The sequence below is a fragment of the Plutella xylostella genome, chromosome 23 (genome assembly GCF_932276165.1).
Source record: "Plutella xylostella chromosome 23, ilPluXylo3.1, whole genome shotgun sequence".
NCBI lineage: Eukaryota > Metazoa > Arthropoda > Insecta > Lepidoptera > Plutellidae > Plutella > Plutella xylostella.
In genome coordinates, this window is record NC_064003.1 from 9213027 (window position 1) to 9235732 (window position 22706).

The 22706-nt window shown below is 38.2% G+C and overlaps 2 protein-coding genes across 2 annotated transcripts; one reads left to right on the forward strand and one right to left on the reverse strand.

The window, feature by feature from the left end:
• Nucleotides 1-9573: 9573 nt before the first annotated feature.
• On the reverse strand, nucleotides 9574-11468 carry LOC125490389. Its single transcript, XM_048629474.1, has one exon. The coding sequence runs from the start codon at nucleotides 10939-10941 to the stop codon at nucleotides 9727-9729; it is 1215 nt and encodes a 404-aa protein (XP_048485431.1). The 5' UTR covers nucleotides 10942-11468; the 3' UTR covers nucleotides 9574-9726.
• A 6090-nt stretch (nucleotides 11469-17558) lies between these two features.
• LOC105381365 (axoneme-associated protein mst101(2)) lies at nucleotides 17559-22702 on the forward strand. Its single transcript, XM_011551072.3, has 3 exons — nucleotides 17559-17842; nucleotides 18158-22228; nucleotides 22349-22702. Exons 1-3 carry the CDS (start codon nucleotides 17787-17789, stop codon nucleotides 22464-22466), a joined length of 4245 nt encoding a protein of 1414 aa, XP_011549374.3. The 5' UTR covers nucleotides 17559-17786; the 3' UTR covers nucleotides 22467-22702.
• Nucleotides 22703-22706: the final 4 nt, after the last annotated feature.

A 22706-nucleotide genomic window follows, 5' to 3' on the forward strand; every position in this document is an offset into this window, starting at 1 on the left:
ATATACAGGGTGTCCCACAAGTCAACGGCATGCCTTGGAGGGCTGATAGAACAATTCAGGAGTGACAAGAATATCGAAAAATAACCTAAGTAAAAAAACGTCAGTTTTTGAGATATTGTAAATTTAAAAAGAAAGTGAAACTCGACACCTTGGATAACCTTTTTGCGTGCTATTGGTAAGTAAGTAGGTAGGGTAACGTAACGTACCTTGGGACGCTTGTACCTCGGGACATTGATTGTATTTTAAAAACCGGCTAAATAAACACATTAAAATTCTACCCTAGGTATAGTATTTTACTCGCTTGGCAAAACTAGTGAGTCTCGTGATCATACCAGCATCGAGTGTGTGTTGAAGACAATATGAAGTTTTTTGGAGTCAAAAGTAGCTTTTGTATAGTTTTTTGTGTTGCTTTATCTCATTGAGGCATGCTCAAAATAAAGACATGGATGTCACGTATAACTTTTCAGTTATTTAATTTTATGACATGGCAATTATCTGAAAGATTCCTATTAATTAAAAATAAAGATATTTAAATTTTGGTTAAATATTACTTTTTTGTACCTTGGGACACGGTTAAATTTGTACCTTGGGACACTGTTTCCTATGGCTTTGTACTATGGAAAATGCAAACATCTAAATAACGCCTTATATCTCTGTTCTTATTAGTGCCAGAGTGAAACTAGACAGAAGAGAGATGCAGTAAATCAATAAGAACAGAGATATAAGGGGTTATTTAGAAGTTTGCATTTTCCATAGTACAAAGCTATAGGAAACAGTGTCCCAAGGTACAAACGTGTACCTTGGGTCAAAACAAGCCTTTTTACTTTTATCTTAATTTAATAAAATCTGGCCACACTAAAGCTTTAGCACAAATACTAGTGATAATAGATTATATATCCTACCGATTAACGAAAATTTCACATCAATATCTTAGTTGTACGATGCGATAGCTTCATTCAAAGTTGGGGTAGTCGAAAATGTCCCTAGGTACGTTACGTTACCCTACCTAATTAAGTTTTTTTTTAATTAATTAATCTGTAGGTATAGTCCTACTCAATAATAGTAATTGTCCAAGAAAATAACGAGTGATGCTGTATGCTTAAAACAAATAATATATGGTTTTCTAAGTCATATAAGTAGGTGATCATATTTTATACAGGGTGTTGCAAAATTGGTATACTAAGCCGAATCCTACATGTGCAGCATGTGATATCTAAGCCCGAAACTGAAATCAAAATTTGGAAATTCGCGAAAAAAAAAACCATAGTAAAAAGTCACGTGACCAACAAAGTTTCTATGGAAAATGATATTTTTTTTTGCGAACTTTCAAATTCTTATTTCAGTTTCGGGCTTAGATATAACATGGTTTCGGCTTAGTATACCCTTTTTGCAACACCCTGTATAAGCCACTTTACCTCCACAAGCTGAAAACCTGGCATGTTATTTAAAAAAGTTGGTCATTTAATGCAGTTTGTAAAATGGTTTAGACTCCCAGTATTAAACATACATCCGACCCACAGTTAGTGAGTTCTTGCAAGGAACAAGTGGGACAAATGCATTTAGCAGTTGATTCGAGTCCCGTTCTCGTCGTCAGCTGCATTTCCTCCCTAACTCGGTTACGTGTCTCTAAGGCCCGGTTCCCACGGGACGGGATATAAAGGATGGGCACGGAACGATGTGCAAGAATTTTCGGCCTTTCGAATGAGACAACGAGGCCCTGTACATTAAATCAATACATCATCATCATCATCAGCCAATAATCATCCACTGCTGGACATAGCCCTCTCCCAACGAGCGCCACAACACTCGGTCCTCGGCCTTCCTCATCCAACCACTACCGGCTACCCGCCTAAGGTCGTCAGTCTAGCGGGCAGGAGGGCGTCCCATCCTGCGTTTGCCTGTTCGTGGTCTCCACTCGAGAACTCGTCTACCCCAACGGTTTTCTAGAAGCAAATACATATAATATATTAATTATAATAATTATGCATAGTACAAAAGAAGCAGTGTGCTTAGGAGGCAGGTTATGAGTGTCTGAAGGTAAAAAAAATTACGGACTCCTGTTCCTGCGAGCATGGTCCTTTAAAAAGTTTTCCGGTGTAAAACATAGCCAATATGTTAATGCAGCATGTCAGCTAACTCCATACCAAATTTCATTAAAATCGGTTAAGCCATTTTGACGTGAAGAAGCAACAAACATACACACACACACATACTCAAAAACTTTCGCCTTTATAATATTAGTAGGATAGGTTTTCACATAGATAAAAGTAAGCGTAAGCGTCCCAGTTTAATGAAAAAATCTATATAGGTACTTATAAGTTTTTTTTTTAATTTTGTATGCTTTGTGGACACACTTGTGTGAATCTCTATACAAAGAATACTGAGTGAGATGCGTCCGTTACGTTCGATAGAGAAAAGTGGACACTCACCTTTAGGGTCGTGGAGGCGACCGGCATTCCTCGCTTCTTCTGCTGAAGCGGGCTAAGGAAACTGTTAAAGTAAACTATTTTGTTTTCGATTCTATATTATTGTTGATGTATTCTTCGTTTGTGTGGAAAAGGCAACAAAAAACTAATTTTCCATCAAGTCTCGGTGGATTGGCTGCCTGGCAGAGACCGCTTTAAGTGATAATACCGCCTTTTGTAACTACCCTAATTAAGTTACAACTTGTTAATTTTATTATTCATTTTGGTGTTGCACATAATCTACAGTACCTATCTATCTACAGTAGAATTGAAGTGTTGCACTGTTTCGTTAAAAGGATTTTTATGTCTTACGTACCTAGTTAGATATATGGTCTGTACGTTTTAAATGAGTCAAGGGTCTGCAATAGGGAATCGAGGGTTGGCATTGTCATAGAATTATATAGTAAATGATGCTCTACAGCCTTGAAAAAAATCACACAGGTAGCCGAAGAGTCTAGCTAGGTGCTGAATCATTCGAATTTAAGTAAATGCTTATGGATAACTGTAAATTAATTTCGAAAAACCAGTAAATCACACTCCCGTATTGTAACAACTGTGTCGTAATTATAAAGAATTTTCATATGATTCTTATCAAATTATAAAGATAAATGCTTGGACTAGGCGCTAAATACCTTGTTTTTAAATAAACACACACCTATTTTGTGTAAATTAATAACAAACTTGGGCAATTTTTTTCCCTCAAATCTTCATACAAATATCTATGGCGGCTTTCTGTGTTATAAAATCATAAACACAAGCGACGTTTGACTCAGTCGGCCGCTGGCCTCCAAAGAAGGGTCACGTCGGTTTAGGCAGCACTGACAGCTCGCGATCTTTTCGTGTACAGATACAAAATCACTGCACATTGGTTGTCATTGCACTTTTTCAACTTTTATGACACCAACATAATTTGATTTGAAATTGAGGAAGCATAATTCTTACACTATATTCAATACATTAAATTAAATTAGATAGTGGGCAATGTTCTCGCGTGACATTACAGTCTCGTAAAGGTCCGATGAGGAGCAGGAATATAGCGAATTGATCTAAGTGATGACAATACGTAGGAACATTAGGTTAGGATTCATCAAAAACACAGTCTCATGGTACTGGTTGAGGAATGGTCTCGTGAGGATCTGATGAGGGCAGTAACAAGGTGGTGACTGAATTTTATTTCAAAGATGTTAATAGCTAAAAGCATCGAGTTTGGGCTATTAAGTATGTTTTTCAGAGAGACAGAAAGATATTTTAGGTTTCCTCTGGATTAGTTAGGTTTACTGGGTTTACTAAATTCATTCGTAACGTAAAATTGATAATGACGGAATTTCTTCTATAGACAGTAGTTACTAAAAAAACCAACGATAGATGGCGTAATTTGCAGAAGTACCTATCTAGTCACCCTGTCACGGGGTGACTTCGGTTGGTAACTCAGAAAAAATACTATATGTTATTGCATCAATAATAAAAAAATCAAGAAAATATTCAAAGTTTCCATCCTCGCACACAAATCACAAAATCATGCCCTGTTCTAGGAGCAGGGTCTACCCTAGTGCATTTTCATGACCACTTTTCGGTTCTACCTTTTTTGACCCAAGATTTATTTGCCTAATCTCGTATTGCATAGTAACGTTTGTTCAAAGTCTCGTTTCGCCGAAAATCGTATGGCATAAATCTCGATTAGTAAAAAGTTATTTCGCATTATCTTGTTTAGCCTAATAATGGTAAGGCCAAATCTTGAATAGCCTAATAATAGGTTTATACAAAGTAATAATATTTGTTTGGCTTTAACTTTGACGGAGCGTCTGTCTATAGCGCAAACTGGTGCCTTGTATTGTTTCCGCTGTTTGGAAAACGCTCCGCTCCGCTTCGCTGCGCTCCGCTTTGGTTTTGATGAACATGTGCACCTAACACGCTCCTCCTCGCTTTGCTCGTCGTCGCACCTATCTTTACGTTTCGATCTCATGGGGTTTGTAATAATTATTGTATGTGTATTATAAATGTATGTTGTATTGCTCGTTAACTTTCGATTTTTTAATCATTCAATATCGTGATTTTCGGGATGTATGAGAAAAAATACCACAATTTGTACATTTACTACATACTTAATATATTATTTATTAAGATAACATTAGGAGAAACAAGATTATACATAGGTATAGACGAACATACATTTGAGCAAACGAAACTTAGGTGTTTAAAGATTGTGCCTAAAGAGTTTTGGACGAAACGAGCCTTATGCCACATAATTCTTGGCAAAGTGACGGTTCGGCCAAAAAAGTTTAGACCATACGAGTTATGCGAAATGAGTTTTGGTCAATAAAGATTATGCGAGATGAGGGGAACCGCCACTTTTCACTTGTGTCCCACCGGTTTCGGTGCTCAGCGGAATAGCACCATTAACCATTATTATTCTGAGATATCATCACTTCTTATTCTGAGTTACCCAACATAAAAACACGCCATCTATTGAAATCATTTTTTAATTAGGATTTGTCTATGGTGTGGTCCCCAAATTTAAGGGTAAAAGCGAAATAATTATATTTTAACCTTTTTTTATACCTATTATATTAAAAGACCAATTCAACGATACCCTACCTACACCATCAAAATAACCGGAAAACATATCAGCCCCAATTTACTTGTATGGGAGAGGGAGTACCCCAATATTTTTTTGGGGTACTCCCCATATCTATGCGAAATATCAGCTTGATATCTTTACCCGTTTCTGAGAAAAGGGCGGTGACAGACAGTCAGTCAGACAGACGGACAACAAAGAGATCTTATAACGGTTGCTTTTTTTCCTTTTGAGGTACGAAACCCTAAAAATAAGAAAAAATATTATTCTGCTACCAAAAAATATACTTACAAACATACAATCGAAAAATATTACCCTCCTTCTTCGGCAGTCGGGTAAAAACAAGTGAGACAGGGGGTCATTCTGGACTTTTGTTCTACGAGTTTTAAAAATTAACAAAAAAAAAACCTTTTTCATAGAAACTTTGATGACACGTGACTTTTTACCATGGAAAACGAATATTTTTTTTCGCGAATTTGCAAAACTCGTAGAATAAAAGTTGTTCAGAATGACCCCTTGAGTTGAGTCATCCCCTTTCGGCTTAGTATACCCTTAGTATCTACACTTTAATACCTGTAGTTACCTTTCTACAAGTAAGTAAATACTACATTTGTTTAGAAAGCTAATCGGGTTCCGAGTATGGAGAAAAGTGGTACCCCTATTAATTTCTACTCTTTCCTGGTGCTTACCAGTGTAATTAAAAATTATACTTACCCTCAAACCACTACTTGAAAATAATTGTCAATAAAGTTGGCGAGTAAAAGTTTATGACCCACTGTGCAAACTTACATGTGTGCGTGTCACTGCGTGTGCTGTGTGAAGAGCATTGAAAACCCAAATTTGGCGGGGCACGTCACCCTGTACGGGCCCTTAAAGTAAATGGAACTTATTGTAACCTAAAGGGGGTCAGGTACACGATGTGTCATGCGGTGCCTTCAGAAGTCTAAGAAATTCTCGATAGTAATGAACGTCAAAATTATGACACGTATATTCCCAGAGACTTAGTATATACTGGCGTATATTCCAATATAGCTATTCAAAGTTAATTAACTGGTAAATACGAAACGTATTTTTTATAGAATAAATTATAACATTATTTGGGTACACACGCGTCCGCGTTGTGCTATTGATCATAAAAAAAAATATTTGACACAGACATCACATTTTTTATTACAATTTCGGTAACGCTATAAATGTTGATAAGAATAATAGTCCCAGAAGACATGAGGATTGAAAATGAAAATTATGTTATTAGTGTTCATGTTATTTGTGTTCTGTTAATAAAATAGTATTCTATTCTATCTATCCTATGAGACCAGCAGTACACAAAAATAGCTGCGCTTCACGAGAAAAGAAGCTAGATGATCCATTGTTGCATACTGTTTACTGTTCCATCTGTGCTGCTTAAGGAATGGTTGTGCTAAAAGCAAGCGAGAGCACTTTCTTTGTACCTGTAAATCGCGTTTTATTTCTCACTCACTAGTTCGTGTTCAGCGAAGTAATTGTAAACAATAAAATGTTTGGGAGTGCTTTCTTCAATTATAGTGAGAAATACTACTCAAAAATAGCACATCTAGACGTGTGGTTTATCATAATAATATCTAGATATCTTAACTCACTAATCCGCAGTGGACCAGCGTGCTGGGAAATTGCCCAAGCTTATATAGGAAGGCAGTTTAGAAACCCTTTGAAGGAATTTAAGAGGATGTGCATAAGAGAAATTCATGTGCTGAAAATATAATTGTGTATAGCTTCCATATTTTACAGTTTAAACGGTTAAAAGAGAGAGTCTTAAGAAATATAACCTACCTATATCCTATATCTATTTTTATTTTATTTATTTTGCGGCTTCTACAATTATTTTCCTACCGTTAGTTATTCCAGTAAAGTTATTAAAGAAAGCGGAGGATAAAACATCTTTCGTGGTACTCATTATGATTGTTTATCCCCGTTTATTAATAAAGAATAATTTTCTAAAAGGAGGACGGAAAATCTTGAAATAATCCATTTCCTTTATTCCTGGAATGTTCCAGACGTTTCAAGATAAAACGAAGAAGGCTCTTCAATAAACTTGTTGTTTTCATTTCATTTGGACAGAAAGAAACGTCAATTACCTACAGCTAAGGATGCTTTTCCACCAGGGATGTGCTATGCTGCTTAGCTACACGGATGCGTTTGATATCCACTAATCATATCATTGGTCCACATATCATAGAAATTGTGGGAACGGATTTATTCATCATTGCACATAGCTACAAATCATAATATCTCTAGTGGAAAGGCACCCTAAGACCTATTTCTTTTGTGACAAAAGTATTCACATTGTTAGTGAGCAGTAAGGTAAATAAAGGAAGTGGCCATTAAAGGACTATTATGCTTGATTAAAATAATTATTGTAGGTATTCACAGTAAACACCGTTTTGAAGATTTAAAAGCATATTTAATGGCCATTGGAGATTGACAATATTTAAAAAAAGTATATAGGAAACAGATTATCCAATTGTCTAACGTCAGTTTTACACCTCAGCAAGTTAGCAGAACTTCAGTATGGAAAGAAGCGCTGTGATTGACTGAACCGTCGTTGAGTAGGAGTTAATTCCATGCTTACTTAGATTTACTCAAGTGAGAAACCGGACTCACACCAAAAAAACCTCTTAAGCCGCCCATTTAGAAGCTCACTTTCCGACTTTGGTTCTCAAAAACCATTTTTGAATATCGCCCGCTGGTAACATATCGTGCCGGTTTGAATTTCACATTGTGGTATAGAAAATGGAATAGCCAATAGGAATATTCGAGGAGGCTCGACTGCGGGGCTCATGACTATGAATTAGCCCGGGACTAGTCGGGAGTCTAAACGCTGACTTTGCTGCGGGCAGAATAGCTTTGTTTTGTCATTTCCAAAACGTTGCCCAGAATAGCCTAGTTTTAAATGCAGTATTCAGAGGTTTTAGTGTGTGTCTTCCCAGCGTTTAGGTAATTTAAATAGACTTTGATTTAGATTTTTATATTTATTATTATTCATTACGTGTCTTGTATGTCATAGCTTTCCAAAAAAATAGACGAATTAAAACTCTTCATTCCTACCTAGAATATTTAATTAATGCGTTATACAAAACAAATTTTGCCACCTTCACAACTTAAGTGTTTGGATCCGAGTCACGTCGAGAAATCAGAGCATAACTAAAAACCTTTTCTACGCCTCTGTACACTAAACTTTGTTAAGTATTCGCGACCTTTCGGACAGCCGGATATCTGTTTTGTTAATTTGTAGTTTATTTGGTCATGTTACTAAACATTTAAAATCATGATAAGGTATTATACATAGTTTAATAAGTAACATTAATACTATAGAGGCGAAAGTTTGTGTCTCTTTCACGGGAATATGGCTAAGCCAATAAAAGCCAAGCGAGAAGTACGCGCAGTAGGCTTGCATTTCTAGCAAGGAACATAGTACTTCTTTAAATCTTGAGCAACGGTCTAGTCTAGATAAACTTATCTCACCGTTTCATTCCGTTTTTACTCACTCAATAAACATTGTTTAATTTGTGTTGCTGGTGATTATTCTTCAGAGTAGGTACATGTTTTATAATATTTGCCACGTATGACTGTGGTTTTCAGTAAGATTAAATACATAAATTAATTAAAGAGACAGATATTTTATGTTTCAATTGTTGGCAGCTGAATTTACATAATAATATACATACACATAGGTATACAGGGTCTTTCTAAACCATTCTAGGTACTGTGCTGTTTGCTGAAGAAGAAGAAAAGAAAACTAGATTCATTTAGAATCAAAAATCCTTATGGAAAACCCGGACGTATTATGCAAGCTACAAAGTATATCATATCATATATCAAAGTATAAATAATACATTAACGAGAAAGCGATACAAACAGACATCAGATCATAACTATAAAAAGGCGATTCAATAAATGGATCGAAAGATATTGCTCTTTTCGCATCAGCCTATAAAAACAAATGAACCATTTACATAAAAAAACACAATACTTATAAGATGGTCTACGACGTACGACTAAGAAAATAGGTTTGGTGCGAAAGAAATACTCGCTTCTTTAAACTCTCGACGGAAAAAGAGTGGTGTTATAAGTTTAACGCTTCTGTGTTATCTGTATGTGGTAGCGTAACTCATCATAGATCATTTTACACCGAGCGTCTTATCCAAATTTTATTAAAATCGGCTTAGCCGTTCATAGCGACTTTTAGTGTTGAATACCGGAAGTTTTTAAGGTAGGTTAGGTTATTAGATAAGCTGAAACCTATTAATGTTTTACAACATAGTGAAAAAATATGATGTTAGGAAATGTCTGTGTATATGCTGAAATAGATTCAGATAATGCGAACTGAGCAATGGCTAAAATATGGTTTTCTTTAACTGGTTTTAGAAACGACAAGTTTCTGTTGCAAAGTGAGGGTTTCTAAGTTTGAGATAAAGGTTGTTATTACCAACGTGGCTATGTCAAAGATAAATTGTTTGGGAGTATCCGGGAGGTTTATTAATAAAAAACGGGAGCTGACGATATGATAACTGTATTGCAATGAATAGAACCGCAAGTGAAGTGTTAGTACCTAATACAATTAAATCATCTAATTAGCCTATGTTAGTATGTGCTCGGTGCGTGAATTCAGGCGCTTCAACATATCCCCGGGCGTTGAAAGGATCGCTTTCAACAAGAAGAAGGTGCGACTGGCAGTGGACATATCCTACTGAAGGCCCGTCTGATGACCCCAGTGCTGGTCCTTATGTCAGCAACCCGAGCGATTCCGTCAGAGCCCGGATGAACGGCGACGACTCTCCCCATTCTCCACTTCAGGGGGGGAAGGTTATCCTCCTTTACAACGACCAAGGTGTCCAGCCTCAGACCATCCTTGCATGAACGCCATTTTACACGCTGCTGCAGCTCCGAGACATACTCTTTGCTCCATCTTTCCCAAAAGTGTTGGCGAAGTTGCTCAATGCGTTTGAAGCGGGTCAAAAGAGGAGTGGAGTGATCCTGATAGTCTGGCTGCGGCAAGGAAGTCAGGGCACGTCCGATGAGCAGGTGTCCCGGCGTCAGTGGGGTGCAATCTGAAGGCTCTGATGATAGTGGAGTAAGCGGCCTGGAGTTCAAAATTGCTTCAATCTGGGTGAGGGTGGTGTTAAGTTCCTCGTAAGTTAGGTTACAATTTCCCAACACTCTCCGTAAATGATACTTGGTTGACTTGACACCCGCCTCCCAAAGACCACCGAAATGAGGCGTATAAGCCGGAATAAAATGGAAATTTATGTTGTCATTGGCCATATTTTCGCTCAAAAAATTGCAATTGCTTTTTAGGAAGGCGGAAATATCATTGCACGCACCAACAAACGACGTACCGTTGTCAGAGAATATATGGAGAGGCTTTCCCCTACGTGCAATGAACCTGCGCATTGCTAATAAATAGGTATTACTTGTTAAATCACCTACCAACTCTAAATGAATTGCCTTGGTAGTGAAACAGACAAAGATGCAGATATACACCTTAACAAGCCTACACCCGCGACCTTGACGAGATGCACTCATGATGGGACCGGCGTAATCAACACCCACACTTTCAAAAGGAAAACCACCTGGAAGGAGACGCTGCTGAGGTAAGTTTCCCATCAAAGGAGTCACTACTTTACCCTTCATGCGTTGACATAGTACACACTTGTGATAGCAGGCCTTCGCTAAGTTACGACCTCCTATTGGCCAATAAGTTTCCCTAATGCATGCCAGTAACAACTGTGGGCCGGCATGCATCAACCTTTTGTGTTGATAGGTAAATAATAGTTGTGTAAACAAATGAGTGGACTGTAGTAATATAGGATGCTTTTTATCATACGAAAAATTTGAGTTATCAAGACGACCTCCAACACGCATGATGTGGTCATCGCCAATAAAAACGTTAAATTTAAGCAATGGACTTTTTTTTGGCAAACTCTCTTTATTTAATAGTAATTTATACTCAGGAAAAGAATCCTCTTGACATTTTGAAATTAATAGATTTGATGCTTTACGTAATTCTTCGTCTGTCAAATAGTCAGTCTCAGAAATTTGCTTCCTGCAATGTTTAATAAAACGCAAAGCATAAGCCACTGCACGGATAAGCCGTGAATGATTTGAAAAGCGGCTAAAATCAACGAATGCTTTTCCTTCAGAAATAGTTGCATTCAAAGATACATCAGCGTCAGGACGTGTCTCCGGTAAAGGGCCGACATGCTTGGGCTGAGAAGGCCACTCCGACAGATCATTCTTCAAGAATTCAGGACCAGACCACCACAACTTCAGACCAAGCAGGTTACCAATATCCACACCACGAGATATTGGGTCTGCTGGATTTAAATCTGTGGGAACGTGTCTCCACGTATGGTTACCAGCCTTTTCTAATATTTCAGCTACGCGGTTACGCACAAAGGTCTGAAGCTTAGAAGGCAACATTCTTAACCATCCCAAGACAATTGTGGAGTCTGACCAAAAGAAGATCTGATCAATCTTGATCCGAAGTGAATCGACCACCTTCTCAAAAAGTCGCGCACCCATTAAAGCACCGCACAACTCCAAACGCGGTATTGTCGCTGGCTTAATCGGTGCTACACGACTTTTGGCTATCAATAATCGAACCGTGACATCTCCTGTACTATCAACGCTGCGAACATACGCGCATGCACCATATGCGCGCTCAGATGCATCTGAAAATATATGCAACTGCACAGTTTTATGTGCGTCACAAACCATGATTCGTGGACAGCGAACGGCATTTAAAAGGGATAAAGATTTGGTGATCTCATTCCATCGCTTCTTAATCTCCGAAGGCAACGGTTCATCCCATGAAAGCTTGTCCAACCATAAACCTTGCATGAGCATTTTCATGGTAATAATACATGGAGCTAAAAGACCCAAGGGGTCAAACACCTGAGCAATAACAGAAAGCAATTCACGTTTGGTATTGCCATCAGTTACCAATGAATTTAATGGAAAGCAGAGGTCATCTGAATCCGAATGCCAACCAAGACCTAACAACTTGTTCGGCTCTTGAGAACCAATGTTAAGATCAAGTGATGTCTCAGAAATCTCTGAAAGCAATTCGGGTTCATTTGACCTCCACTTTCTCAATGGCATACCTGCGGATGCTAGCACCGTGGTAACGCTTTCACGTATTGCCTTGGCTTCCTCCAAATCATCGCTGCCTGTGAGCAAGTCATCGACGTAGAAGTCATGCAATATGATTTCAGCTGTCTTCTTGTCGTTACATTCAAGGCCAAGTTGTTTAAGGCAGCGCGTAGCAAGGAACGGAGCACTGGCTGTACCATAGGTGACAGTATTCAATTTAAAGGCTGTGATGGGATGACTAGAATTATCACGCCAGACAATCTGCTGTAGATTTCTGTCATCAGGATGTACTTCTATGCATCTGTACATTTTCGCCACATCAGCTGATAAAATGTATTTATGCTGCCTGAAACGAAGTAAAATAGACAGCAAATCATCCTGGACTACCGGGCCAACCATCTGTAGATCATTAAATGAAATGCCTGAAGTTGTAGGACTGCTTGCGTTGAACACGACGCGTAGCTTTGTCGTGGAGCTGCTCTCACGTAACACTCCGTGATGCGGAATAAAGTAGGCTCCAGCGCAGGAATGAGGTCCCTCACATTCAGACATATGGCCTAACAACTGATATTCAGTGAGAAAGTCGTGGTACATTTGACTTGTCTCAGGTTTACGCTTCAAACTACGTTCTAAAGAAAACAGACACTGTGTAGCTCTTTTAAGAGAGTCACCTAACAACTCAGGGTCGTTTTTAAGAGGTATCCGAACGCAGAATCGTCCATCAGGAAGACGAGACGTATTTTGAACAAAATGATCTTCGCATAACTTCTCCTCGGGCGAGTAATGTGATGACGATGACTTGGAATTAATTTCCTCTAGCTGCCAGAACCGCGTCAAGTCCTGTCTAATGTCATCCATCTCACCAGTAAAATGTGATTCAGTTTTAGCGAAGTTACATTTGATTTCGCTTGAAATCAAAGAGGCATAATTACTAGTGTTAGGACCTGAAACAATCCATCCTAACCTAGTTTCACAAAGAACAGGCCTACCAGTTCCTAACTTAATCCTTTGCGACCCTAACAAATCCCAAAAGAGATCAGCCCCGATTAAAATATCGACTTCGGCAGGCTTATAAAATGTAGGGTCAGCCAGACAAATATGAGAAGGCAGTTGTAAAGTAGATAGATCTAGCTCGCGGCCGGGGACATTACTCGTAATTGATGGCAAAACGAAACAATGAAGATCTGTAGAATAAGATTTATCTAAAGATTTTAAGTGTACACGACACCTTTTGCCTACGTGAGAAGTCACGTTATTAATTCCCATAATTGACCTATCTATCTGAGCGACATCTAGATTTAGTCGCATGTGCAACTCTTCGGTCATAAAGCTGGATGTGCTTCCGCTGTCTAAAACTGCGCGCGCGACGTGTTCGACATTGTTGCAATCAAGCAATATCACTAATGCGGTTGATAATAGCACATCTTGCTGTTGATGACCGATGTTTGCAGATAAAGCTACATTATTTATGCTAGCAGGTGCAGTGGCAGCAACAGACGTCGAAGGTTCAAATACAGACCGTTTTTCGGTCCTTTGACAGATGTTGTCAGTTGCCACTGCATTACTTACTTTTGGCTCTGAGACGTGGACGAGAGTGTTGTGCCTACGTTTACACAGTTTGCAACCTGGCTTCTTGCAGTGGTTCGCGTAGTGACCTATTTTAAAACAATTATAGCAGACCTTATAATTTGGCAGTGAGTTATACCTAGCCTCGTTACTTAGTGCAAGAAATTGTGTGCAATTAGATAAATTATGGTCACCATTGCATTTTGGGCAAACATTTTTAATTGAGTCTGTGTTGGAGTTGTTGTTGTTGTTAGTGTGCTGTACGGAAACCATCGCCTTTAGTTTAGAACTCGATTTATGTGACGTCGAATTCAAGTTACGGGACATCTCTAAAGTCTCGATTAAGTCAGCCCTGCCACGCACAAATTGGATAAACAAATCAAACGTGATGGAGCTATTCTGGTCTAAACGTCCTTTACACTCTTCCCACTCACGGTAAGTTTTTTGATCCAATTTATGCGTAACAATATGGATTAAAAGTGTGTCCCATTGTTTAACTGGCTCACCTAATGATTCTAACGCTCGCAGGTTTTTGTTCAAGTTGTCTATCAAACGTTTCAAAACGACAGATGATTCCCTTGAGATCGGGTCAATATGAAATAATGCTGAAACGTGATTTTGTATCAGCAGCCGCTTGTTATCAAAACGCTCACATAGCACCTTCCAAGCTACAGCATAATTACTAGCCGAAAATTCAAATGATTGAATCACCACAGCAGCAGATCCCTCCAGAGAGGCACGTAGATAATGAAACTTGTTAATCTCGTCAATCTCATCATTAGTGTGAATTAGACTACTGAAGGTGTCATGAAACTCCAACCAGTTCTCGTACGATCCACTAAACTTTGGCAGTTGTATGGTAGGTAATTTAACAAGCCTATGATTGCTAGCTCGGGTAACATTCTCACTACAAGCATCATCGTTATTACTTTTATTATATTTAGTTAATAAATTCTGAGCTCTGGCCAACGCTTTGTAATATTGTGACTCGAACATAGATCGCTCATTTAACTGGGATTGCATGTCATCAGCTGCACATTCAAGTTGCAACTGCACCTCGTCATATTGCGCGTACAATGATTCCACCTTACCTATACGCAATTGCAATTCAGCAATATTGGAATTTTTTAAACTTTCTACCGTGTCTAGGTAACTAATAAACATAGTTAAGCGGCCTTTGTAGCTGCTCCGTTTCTTAACTAGCTTCTCTTCGGTGGTCATTTTGGCAGACGAGAGTATCAACCTGGAATTGAGATAAAACAGCTGTTAACTTAAGTTTTATATAATGTTATTTAATAATTATATTCCCTGTTTTAATCTTTGTGTACTTATACTAAATTTTATTATGTAATAACTTTTATTTTGTTTTAATAACTTCTCGATATTATGTTGTAATGTAAATACTTTTATTACTGTAGCAAATTACCTGATGTTTAATTACTAATGTTCTAAACAGTAAATTGGAAATTAATTAATCAATACAGCCTGTACATATTTTAATGATTTGACAACAATATTTTAATATGTTTACGTAGATAACAAGTGTTGTATTGATATTATTATGGTGTAAATTACAGTTACGGTTGTAAATAAATAAGTCTGAAGTTTAAATTAACCTTGACCATGAGTGCATTGACATTGAATCTTTTGTTAATGAATTACCTCGCTAATCTCGCTGATAGGAATGTAACAATTAATGTAATATAGGTCAAACTGATGTAGCTAAGCTAACTATATTCTTATGAATACGATAATGAGACTATATTACTGCAAATTTATGTTATATTTGCTATTGTTAACTAACGATGCGATAGGTACAATTCTAACTCGAAAGAAATTTAACAAAAGTTATATAATTCAACCAACCTTTTAAGTCCAGTGATTAACACTTATACTTATACCTTAAATGAGAGTGTTGGGTGATAATCACTCATAAGTCCAGACTTAACACCACGTAAATCCAAAATTTGTCCAACTTCCACGTTGCCGGTAACCTCCAATCAGTTGTTAATTTTAATTAACTCCGCTTTTAATTGATTGCACGTCACTTCTTCTTATATATCCACGTAGAACAATGCAAATTTCACATCCGGCGATGATCTTGGACCATGTTCGGGAGTATCCGGGAGGTTTATTAATAAAAAACGGGAGCTGACGATATGATAACTGTATTGCAATGAATAGAACCGCAAGTGAAGTGTTAGTACCTAATACAATTAAATCATCTAATTAGCCTATGTTAGTATGTGCTCGGTGCGTGAATTCAGGCGCTTCAACATAAATTATGAACCGACACTAAAATATTATATAAAAAAAATTAACGTTCGGTCGAAACGGGTATTTTAAGTAGGGTAATAATATGAAGATAAATAGAAATAATAGGCAGACCTCTTTACCTACACAATTATGGACATAAGAAGAAATCTACTTTAGCTGTCTTGCTCATCTACATATTTATATACACTTTTAAAATATTCAAATATGGCCCCTGTGGGCTCAAGTAAAAGTGTAATAGGCGCCTATTTTAATGGTGAAAATTTGCGTATAAAGTAGAACATAAATATTAAAATATGCAACCTTAGTTTTCTTGAAACACAATGATGGTACACACTAGACAAGGGCGACCTTAAGCACTAAATACAATTTATATACAGGGTGTTGAAAAAAGTATATACTAAGCCGAAAGGGGGCGATTCGGGGGGTCATTCTGAACAACTTTAGTACTACAAGTTTTGAAAATTCACGAAAAAAACCATTTCCATAGAAACTTTGTTGGTCACGTAACTTTTGACTACAGTGCGACAAACTTATCTGTTCCGGTGAGAGCGAACTAAATTAATCCATATCTTATTACTTACTGATGAATTATAAATTAATATAGATTAGATGGGTTCATAAAAACCGCAAGGACAAATTCCCACTACGGGCAAACTTAAAATCTTATAGAATGACGAAATATTAGACATTTACGTGAGCTCTCACCGGAACAGAGAAGTTTGTGGCACTGTACCTATACTTTAGTACCTAGTCAAACTCACAAGGCTATTAATTTATAATTCAAACATTGAATTTTAGTAGGTTTGACAAAAGTTTTTTTTACCAGCGCCGTGTTTATCGGACTTCAGTGGTGGCGCTGACTGCAGGCATCATTTTTTTTATAAGTGATAATGAAGTGTGTCTATTGATATTAACTCCAATCATGTTAGCTAAAAATTAGCAGTACAACGACCCCTAAAAACTGAAACAAAAATTGAATCTCTTTCATCGTTACATTTTCTAATGAAAGACGGAACTGTTGATTGAACGGGGAAGTCATTAACTGTGTCTTGACTACTCTTGACATACTATCACAAAGAGCTTTCTTTCCACAACATTCCGCCTTCCCCAAGCCTGTTCAATGTCAGAGCTCATTCAAATCACATCACTAGAAACGTAATTAGACTGGAAATTATTTACATCCCTGTGAAAAAGATTTTAAAGGAATGATTAATTTAGGGGTGATTATGTATTAACCATTGGCGATAATATTTTTTTATTCTAAGTACTATTTTGGTGTATCTTACAAATGCCATAGCGTGGGTACATTGTAGCATTGCTGCGGCCTACGGCGTAGCATATTAATATTATACCAATACTACGGCGTAGCATAAAAAATCGTAGCACTAATAACACTACTGCGTATCTGGCTGGCAGTAGCATGCTATATGCGATGTTGTGTGCAGTCGTTATGTCAGAATAATAACACTTTGTTTTGTTCTATCAGTGAAACAGACGCATGACCATGACACAGAGAAAAAAATCACGACCGGCAAACGTGATCACACGTCAGTACGTCACTCAAGAAATGTTCAATGCATGTTTATTATTTTTATTGCATTCTAAATCTACTTGTTAATAATTTACCATAAAATTACTTTAGTTACCTGCCTTTTCAGCTACTATACTATTATTTATTATAATTATTAATAACTGTGGCTCTGTTTCGAATGTTTAGCTGAAGTAATGAGTGTGAACGAACACATTAGCCTGATTCCACTGAAATTATTGTAATGAAGCTACGTAAAAATACTAAAGCAGCAAGATCTATAGACAGTACATATAAAGAGTGAGTTGTCCTTCAAAATTCATCACTTGTAGATACCTGAAAATATTATATGTTTGCTTACGACGACGGGTTGATTACATAATCTACAGAGGCCTATCCTGCAATGTTCATGGTTAAAATATTAGTAAAATCAAGTATTCACTAAATCGGTAGCCTATTTATATGCCACTATTCATTTCCAAACGAAAATGCGATGGATGCATTTCTATTAAAACTAATTACCTATGCGCATTTAAGGATAGATTGTGAATATTATAATAATAATATCCTGAAATATTTTATACATTATCAATCATCATAATATTGTTGTTACAGATGGCCAAAAGAAAGTTATTCCAAAGAACCGTCTGCAATATCGATAAGATTCAAGAAATCCTCAAAGATAATTTTAAAAGAAAGGGTAATCCCAAGGCCCGAAACACAGAAACTTCTACAACAAATATTACAAAGCGTTCAACAAAAACCAAAGTTCAAAAACAAGTTTTTCAGAAGCACGAATGTAACCAAAAGCATCAAATACAAAACATACAGAAAAGATAGTCGATTTGGCAACAGTAAATCCACTTCAGTACAAGTGTGTTTTCTTGATAATTTAAAAAACAATAATTGTGATTTTGTGTCATGTCTCAGAGATATTTTGTTTGCGGACGAAACCGCAGCATCTTCGGATTTGGGCTTCAAAGAACCAAAATTGCATCACAAAAAACTCAGAATTCATATATCACAATCCAGTCGACCAAATTCAGCGATGGAAGATCAGGAGAGAAGGAATTGCCAGGAACAACACGTGTCACAAAGACGAGGCAAAGATAAAATTCACCAACCTAGTGTTTCACCTTTAAAAGTTCCTCGCTCTACAGAAGAAAATGTACCGGCTAAATCTCAAAAGGATAAATGCAATATAAACATGAAATTCAAAAACATGGTTTCTGGTTTAACTTCGTTTCTAGAACCGTTAATTTTTGACCCAACACTGGAATCCGAAGCTGTTTGCTTAGTAGATAAACAAGAAGAACCAGATCCGTCTCAGATTAAAAGAAGAACAGAAAAGAAAACCAAGAATAGAAGAAAAACTGCATCAGCTACGACAAAAGAAGATTATCTTAAGCAAGAGAACAACATTAAAATTTACGACTCGAAAGATGATGATGTCGATAATGTACAATATACTTCTTGTTTAAAGAGTTATGGCAGTGGCGAAAAAACAGGTATTATGAAAAAGCCGACCAAAAAGCAGAATGATTTCATATTCCCAGAGGCAACATCTTCTGTAATGCGCGCTAAAAAACAAGAAAAGAACCCTTGTAGTCAATATCAAAATCGTAAAGGTAAAGACAGCAAAGAAAATAATATGAAAAACAAAAAGGGTAAAAAGCCATCCTGTACAGAAGAAAAACCTAAGAAAGAGCCTAAGAAGGGAAATAAAAATAAGAAAAAAGGACCTCCATGCCTGGAAGAGGAAGAAATTATAACAAGAGAAAAACCACCATGTCAAGACTACGCCGAGGAAGAAGATGATCCACTTTGTCAAATACCTGAGTGCAAGAGGGAGCTAATCGAAAAACTATTTGAAGATTGCTATGAAAAAACAGAGGGACAATGTGGATTAAAACCATGCTGTACCATACCACCTTGCAAGCGAGAACAAGTTAGAAAGCTGCTTAGTCCAATGTGTACGAGTGATACCACAATTGCTACTGAAAAAGATAAATTCGCTGACTCAAGCGATGAACATGTTGACACTTATGCAAAAGAAATACCAAAACCTCAATTAGAATTAATACAGAAGATGATAGAAAAAAGTATAGAAGAGAAACAATCGCCACATTCTCAGCGTGTCCAAATATCTACTCCAACGTCTTGCAAACAGTCGTGCTTGAGCACACCCTGGGCGACGACCAACATGTCGATGTCACAACGGACTACAGAAACTACACCTGGTTTGTCAAGACCGTCCAGTGAGAGCCGGCTAGACCACGACCCAGTACCAGGCTGTCCACGCTCATGTATAAAACTCCCACCGCCAGAGCCAGAATGTGTAGAGGATTGCCCATCTAGGAAGAAAGAAAAAAAATCATATTGTGCCCAAAAACGAGATGAAGGAAATAGTAAAGAAACCAAGAAATCGTTTTGTGCTGAAAAAAGAGGTAAGATAAAACCCTGCGATGATGATTGTAAACCAGTTAAAGAAGCTGGGCATTGTGAGGATGATTGTCCGGGTAAACCGAAAAAAACTAAGAGAGTTACTCATAAGGTCACCCAAAGTGATGACAGCATTAGCACAAGATCAGGCAAAGAAAGCCCTGTTTACATGACACATACTCGCTCCCATAGAAACGTTTCTACACGGGCCCGAAGGGAGAGCCCAATACATAGTCCAAGGCGTTCAGAGTACATAGAATATAGAGATTCGGAATCAGACACGCGTAGATCATCTCCATCAAACAGTTCACGGCAAAAGTCTACTACCTCCAAGACAAAAGAAACCCCGGCACCTGCCACAAACAAAAAAGTTGAAAAGAGTGCAAGTTCAGACACAGACAAGGAAAAAAGAATTATCTGCAGTCATGAGTCGCCTCTCTGCTCTCGATGCTCATCTAAAGTCAATGCTAATAAAGAATCGAGTAACTCTGAAGTATCTAAAAGTAACAAAGATTCATCATATTGTAATTTAAAAACTCCTTGTTGCTCTTGCTCTGATATAAAGAGTCAAAAAGAGGAATTGCCATGTCTTAAATGTAGAGACAGGCCTCGCAGTGCTGGCCGTGCAAAATGTGATGTTAAAAGTGGAAGAGATTACAAAAGATACCGAGATAGCGAAGACGAATATGAATATCAGATGATGAAAAAACGGAAAGCTAAATCAAAAGGGAGATGTACTTCCGACAGTGATACTGACGACTCAGACGATGAAAGATTTAGAAAACGACAACGACGAGGAAGAGAGTCGGAAAGTGACAGAAGACGACGCAAACAAAAAGAAGAAGAAAAAAGACAGCGTAGAAGAAAAAGAAAGGAGGAAGACCCTATAAGAGTGGAAGAAGAGAGGAGAAGAAGGGAGGAAGAAAAGAGTAGAAGAAGAGAAGAAGAAGAGAGGAGAAGAAGAGAGGAAGAAAAGAGTAGACGAAGAGAAGAAGAAGAGAGGAGAAGAGAAGAAAAAATGAGACGTGATGAGGAAGATAGAGAAAAAGAGCAACAACGTAGAGAAGATGAAAGAATAAAGAAGGAGGAAGACAAAAGAAGGAAAGAAGAAGAAAGACAGCAGCGGGAAATAGAGAAGAAACAAAAAGAAGAAGAAGAGCAGCGGCGAAGAGAAGAGGAGAAAAGAAGAAGAAGGGAGCTAGATAACAAAAGAAGACAGGACGAGGAACGAAGAAGGCAAGAAGAGGAACGAAGAGCCAAAATCGAGGAAGAAAGGAGGCTGAAAAACGAAGAGAGCGAAAGAAAGAGAGAAGAAGAAAGAATAAAAAGAGAAGATGAAAAGAGGAGAAGGGAAGAGGAAGCTGAACGGAAACGGGAAGAGCAGAGGCGGAAAGCGGAAGAAGAAAAGGAAAAGCGAGAAGAAGAAAAAAGACGAAGGGAGGAGGAAAGGCAAAGACAGGAGGAGGAGAGACGGTATAAGGAGGAGGAAAGGAAAGAAAGGGAACGAGAAAGAAAGAGACAGAAGGAAGAGGAGAGGCAAAGACGGGAAGACGAGCGCCGAGAAAAGAAATCTCGGAAAAGAAGACGCGAATCTTCATCAGGGGTCGAAGTTTGCGATTGCCACCGAAAAAGGCACTGTCCGCACCAATCAATGATGGCGGCCCCGCCACCCCCACCACCTCCCCAGCAGTTCGGCGGGTGCCCTTCAAGGGGCAACTTCGGCGCTCCTGGATACCGACCTCCTGGGTACTATTACCCTTTCCAGACATACCCACCAACAAGTCCGATGCAAAGCCCCTGCCCGTTTAGTTCAAATTGCCCTTTCCCTCAGAATTGCCCGTTGTCTCCGGTTCATTACCCTAGTGGTGTGCAGTCAGAGATGAGCATACCTAGTGGTGGTGGAATGTGCCCATGCCCAGTTGGTGGTATGGGTGGTATGGGTCGAATGTGTCCTCCTATGGGCGGAATGGGGGGTGGTATGGGCGGAATGTGTCCTCCTATGGGCGGAATGGGTGGTGGTATGGGCGGAATGTGTCCTCCTATGGGCGGAATGGGCGGTATGGGCCGAATGTGTCCTCCTATGGGCGGCATGGGTGGTATGGGCCGAATGTGCCCAATGGGAGGCATGGGAGATATGGGCGGAATGGGGCGAATGGGTGGGATGGGGATGGGAATGGGCAGGATGTGCCCTATGGGCCCTGGTATGGGCGGCATGTGCCCTATGGGTACGGGATTTGGATGTTTGTAAGTATATTTTGTATTTTATTTTTTCTTCGGCTACAAGAGGTTGTGAAGTAAGATTTCATCTTGAAATGTCTGTAAGAGTACATTGCATTTATTTTTATTACGTTTTGTTTGTTTCAGTGGCACACACAACATGGTGGGTCGATACTACAACTACTGCTATAAGATTTGTTGCAAAACAGCGTTCTGTATCGCTGCAGTGTTGGCTACAATCCTCATCATATTGTTCCTAATATAAGCTCTGAGAGAGTTACAGTTGAAGTGGAGGAATTAAGGCTACATTGCCATAATAAAGGCATCTGAAAATTTTGAGAAAAGGATTGTGTACTTATTTATTGACGAATGTCTTTGATTTAAAGATATTTTACTTATCATAGAACTTAGTAGACTGAACCTATCGCTAAACTTCAGAGTATACTGTTTTTTTTTATTATTTACAAAGTTATTTATAAAATTATATTTTTGTAAAAACTTTACA